We start from the raw sequence: 4,728 nt of genomic DNA on the forward strand, positions 1-4,728 counted from the left end.
CCGAGTGATCTCTACAGCGACTACGATAATATGCGAGGAACACGTGTAGTTACCTTTTCCCGCGTGTCTCCGAAGTGTTTCCATGATCTTGTTGACAGTCTCTGCCACCTCATCGGATACACCCTCGTTTGCAGCGAACGTCATGATGAGTGACGCAGCGGTTTCCTGCTGCTCTACTGCCACAGCCGAGACGGACCCGACCCGAGGCTGTGAAGCAGCGATGAAAGCAAAATCGTCTGCTAAACTCCTTTCCACTTCTAGCGGCATTGGGTAGAGGGAGTCGCGATCACTTGGCAGAGTACTAGCACAAGGACGACGGGCCCCGACGTGCTTATTGTTGCAGAGCTTCTGTGTACGATGCTCGAGTACATCAAGATCAATACCCTTCCAGATGCTTTGATTTCTAGAGGCTGTGTCGGGATTTAAAGACATGGTATTCGTGTCAGTAAACGGCGGACGATAGAGTATGTTCTCCGAAAATTGGCTTGCCTGTCATTACGACCTAAAATCGCCATCGATAGGATTAGACATAACGGCAGGTCTACGTCCTTCGTCCGCGTATCCACATTGGCTAAGTAAGATGTGCTTCTTCCGCTGATGTTTGCTTTTCAGACTTCGGATGATGGGATCCCCAAACCACACGTGGCCTTTGGCGCGACTCTGCGGACAGGCCATATCATGGCTGTCGAACGTAGCCGGTACGTAGGTAGGTATGGAACTCGTGGAGATCCCCGCATAAGGCCATGGCCCGTGGGCAGTTGGGTTGTAGGATGACAATGCATCTGCATTGCTTCGACGCCAAAATTGTTTTATTTCTACAGTAGAATGTTCAGAGTCGAAACAGGGGCACCCAACAGACCAATCATGTGCGCTATTCTGGTCTTGGCACGGGGGTCTCAATGAGTCAGCGCCAGACACTGTCTCCTCACCTCGTTTCCGCTCACGACGCTCTTGGTCTATCAATCAGTACTCTCGTTCCTTTCTGGCTCTCTTAAGACGATATCTATCATCAATAATCGCCTGGCCTACAGTATGAGCACTCGTCTCATTCCATCGGCCGCCGTGTTAGCCTTCAGAGACTCTTCCGGGCTCCCGACACTAAAGCGTTTTTGTTAAGTCTGCTACAGAAGCGTGAGACGAACCAAGTGGATGTTGTCAAGCAGACCCTGAATCACATGTCCGGTCACGCAGAAGAGCACGCACTACAGATGGCCTTGGTGTGGCGCTAGGCAAAAGAGCATGAAGTGTGGAAGAGCTGTACAAATCCAGATTGGCGGACAGAAGATGCGTTTTTAAACAGTCTTGACGGAAACCAGACCGTACGACTATGTATCCAGTTTGGAACGTGCACCGATGTTGCTCGCCGGGGAAAGATCAACATTATCAGGCGAAACTGGAGAGAAGAGTGGTACAGCTGCGGAGCGCGGAGCAGCACTAGGATTTCTCGAGCACGCTATCCAAGATCGCACAGCGGTTGGATCGCGGGAAGCATCAGGCTGGAAAGCTACAACGACGACCCACCATATGCTTTGTGACGTGCAATCGCTCATAGCGCATGTTGAGGAAGATCGGCCAACGTCTATAACGAAGACGTCACAAAAGACACAGTCTACTGGCTCAGACGAGGAAACCCTGGAGTTAATTAGCTCGAAGGGAATGTCAAATGTCTCTGCTTTTGGGGGGTCAAGGGAATCAACAAATAAGACACCTCGTTCAACTACAAAGGCGAAAGCAAAGCCGCTGCCGACTAGTAAGGGGAGAAAAGCGAAGCCTCAGACAACAGATGATATCGAGCAGCTGCAAACTATTCTTCAAGAGGAATCAGCAAGGAGAGCTGGTGAAAGACAGCCAGGGAGCATCGTCAACGACAGCGACATTCAAGTGACCGTGCAAGAAGGTCGGAGCTGCGAGACAGTCACGGTGGATATCGGTGCATCAGCCCTAACGAAGACGCCGATGCTTGAAAGAGATTTGTCAAATGAGCCCTCCCAAGAATCCTTAAACATGGACAGTCTCAGGTTTACGTGTTAGAGCGATGTGGGTCGTGACGTTACTGAACAGTTTCTGCCGACATCTTGGTTTTCCCCAAGCTTATATGCCTACACTTTTTCAAAGCACAGACCGAACACTTTTGGCAGTGTGTGTGATAGCCCTCCACTTCCACTCTGGCACCCGCCTCGTGCGCCAGAATGGTACCGGGTCACGCCCGAGACTACGTCGCACGTCGGCATATCAGCGGCACAGTCCACGCTACTTCAGTGCATAGACAAACTACTTGGGACACAGCAGAGCCCGAGGCACCAAGATGCGGTGCTCCGTGAGGCTCGAATACATCTGCCTCGGGACCACCGCTGCATCCTCCAGCTAGTCGATATCAGGGGCCCGTCGTAAAATTGTACGTGGATCAACATCCTGATCTTGTTGGCGACTTTGACAACGTCGTGGAGGAGCTCGCTAGATTTCGGACCGTCCATCTTCGTGCGGCCTCCAGATATGCGATCACGGTCAGAGCGAACATATGCTAGAATAGGGGCTCGCTGATGTGCGAGGCTGATGAGATATGGACATCATTTGTCTTGCCGGCGTAATTACAATGCAGTAGTCTCATGCCCTTGGTATTGCGTTTCTCGAGAGGACGTTATAACACTCATTCTCGTTGTCCGAATATGATGCACTCGGTGTTAGTCGAGTCTGTCGAAATTGCATCTTCGAAGATCATTCCGTGCCTCCCTATCGTCAGATTTAGTCAGAGGCGTATCGTTGCATTCTTTAGTACTTGTGCATAATCTTGAACGATACAACCGACGAGTAGAAACAGAGCTGGCGTGCTTAAGTGGCAATCTGAGACCGTGTGCCGTAGCAACTGCAGTCAGTTCGATCCGGTAGAGCTGCTTTTCACACTCGAGCGGACTCACCACTATTTCTGGTGTTTGTTTAACACGAATCTTCAACTTTGCGGTGAAGTTTCGATCGCTAGTACGGCTGAAAGTACGTCTCCCACATACGCAAACCCCTCTTGCGATACAACAGACATGTTTGATGACTAGCAGATGGCTACTTGACTTCGTCGGCGCTCGGGGAAGATCTTTCGGGTAAAATTCATCCCTGCCCCACTTACGCAACAACTTCTACGATGAAGTGAATTGTTAGCTCGTCCGCAGATTTGGATGTAAAGTAGCGCGGAGGCTATAGAAGACTCTGACTACGATCTTCTGAGTGCCTCGTCGGCATGCCCGCTCAATACGTCCAAAGGACTCCATCTTGACCTGATCTCGAGCTGCTTTGCCTTGTCCGCGAGTTGACTATTTGTATCAACGGATTACAATTGCGACTTTATAGGCCGTTTATACTCCGCAATTGCTTCATCAATCGCCGAAATTCGCTCTTCTCGTTCTTGGGGCCTTGAGTATATGACTTAGCACATGGCCATGCAATGTCCGTGCCGGAAAACCAAGCCATGCTGAGTCACCCGGTGAACTGCATGCCTCGACTTTCAACACCAACGAGCGTAGACCCTATTAAATTCATACCTCCTCTGTAGAGTGTTGTACAGACCCTTAAAACGACTTCTGAAAGAAGCGCTCGCTTCGTGTCCTCCACTCCCACTGAGATTGGGGAGCTCTTCCATACCGCACCAGGCACAAGCGGGACCAGGAAGGACCCTCCTGCGCACTGGTACGAGGCGCAAATAATCCACTATGGCTTCAGAACAAGGCTAATATGCTGTCGCGATTCCCTTACAGCTTCCGGCAATGGAGGCACCGACTGGAGGAGATGCCTGGCAGTTGGCGACAGGCACTTCTAAGGCAGGGCAAAAAAGATAACGATCGGGAAGCTGAAGAGGGATCAAAGTACACAAAGATACCACTGTGTCGTCGCGGTACTTTCGAACCCGAGTCTCTGCCCCAATTCCTAAGGATGCAAACTCGTTACGACACCTTCGTCCAAGCAAAGCCATTGATTATGTGTAGTAACAACGTTATTCCAGAAGTCGGCAGCACCAGCCAATGTTTGGCGAATTGCCAGTTTTCTAGAGCGTACGAAACCCGCAACCAGAACAGCGAATATCCACCACAATAGGTAAGACACTTGGCGAGCCTGCTTCCAGGTTAGCTTCATAAGGGAGTAGAGAGATATGACCGACCGGGTCTTAAAGCTGTGTGAGACAACGTAAGTCTGAAGCAGCGACACGACACAGTTGACCACCATCCATGCTTGATAGGCCGTTTGCTGAGCTTTCTAGCCGTAGAAACAGAGACTCACTAAAAGTACTAGGCCTGAGATGAACAGTATCCCGTCTGCTAGTATAGCCCTAAGACCATTAGCCATCGGGCTATTAACGTACGCAAGGAAAGACACTCACAATCGTGCTTTCATTAATATACTGAGTGTCATCTCTGTAGCGCTTCGTAAGTGCACACGCAAACCACACCGCTAGGCTTAATGCATATAGCAGCACGAGCAAGTCGTGAGTGCGGAGATAGAATTCGGATGGGTTCCGGACGATATCGCAGGGCAGCACGAGAAGGCTTTTGCCGTGATAGCTTGAGCAATTTCAAAGGGCATGTTTGAGGTGACCAACGTTATTTCGCGGCGCCTCTTCTTATTACGCTAGCTATGTTTCACCGCTTCTTCTGTTATCAAGATTTGGAACCTTAAGTAGCACTAACCAGATGAGTTCCCACTACGCATGCTATGCTTTAACTGTCATAATGCTAGTCTCTTTTG

General features: G+C 50.2%; 3 protein-coding genes across 3 annotated transcripts; 2 read left to right on the plus strand and 1 right to left on the minus strand.

The window, feature by feature from the left end:
• Window positions 1-53: 53 nt before the first annotated feature.
• M409DRAFT_61776 (uncharacterized protein) lies at window positions 54-432 on the minus strand (the record flags this gene model as incomplete). The annotated part of the gene is made up of 1 exon (XM_033814876.1): window positions 54-432. A coding segment is annotated over one exon (379 nt), but the record flags the coding sequence as incomplete, so codon positions are not given.
• Window positions 433-1,353: 921 nt separating this feature from the next.
• Window positions 1,354-2,391, plus strand: M409DRAFT_61777 (uncharacterized protein; the record flags this gene model as incomplete). Its single annotated transcript, XM_033814877.1, has 2 exons — window positions 1,354-2,018; window positions 2,121-2,391. 2 exons carry the CDS (start codon window positions 1,354-1,356, stop codon window positions 2,389-2,391), a joined length of 936 nt encoding a protein of 311 aa, XP_033659193.1.
• Window positions 2,392-3,720: 1,329 nt separating this feature from the next.
• On the plus strand, window positions 3,721-4,080 carry M409DRAFT_31164 (uncharacterized protein; the record flags this gene model as incomplete). Its single annotated transcript, XM_033810209.1, has 1 exon — window positions 3,721-4,080. One exon carries the CDS (start codon window positions 3,721-3,723, stop codon window positions 4,078-4,080), a length of 360 nt encoding a protein of 119 aa, XP_033659194.1.
• Between the last annotated feature and the right edge of the window lie 648 nt (window positions 4,081-4,728).

The sequence above is a fragment of the Zasmidium cellare genome, assembly GCF_010093935.1.
Source record: "Zasmidium cellare ATCC 36951 unplaced genomic scaffold M409scaffold_129, whole genome shotgun sequence".
NCBI classification, from domain to species: domain Eukaryota; kingdom Fungi; phylum Ascomycota; class Dothideomycetes; order Mycosphaerellales; family Mycosphaerellaceae; genus Zasmidium; species Zasmidium cellare.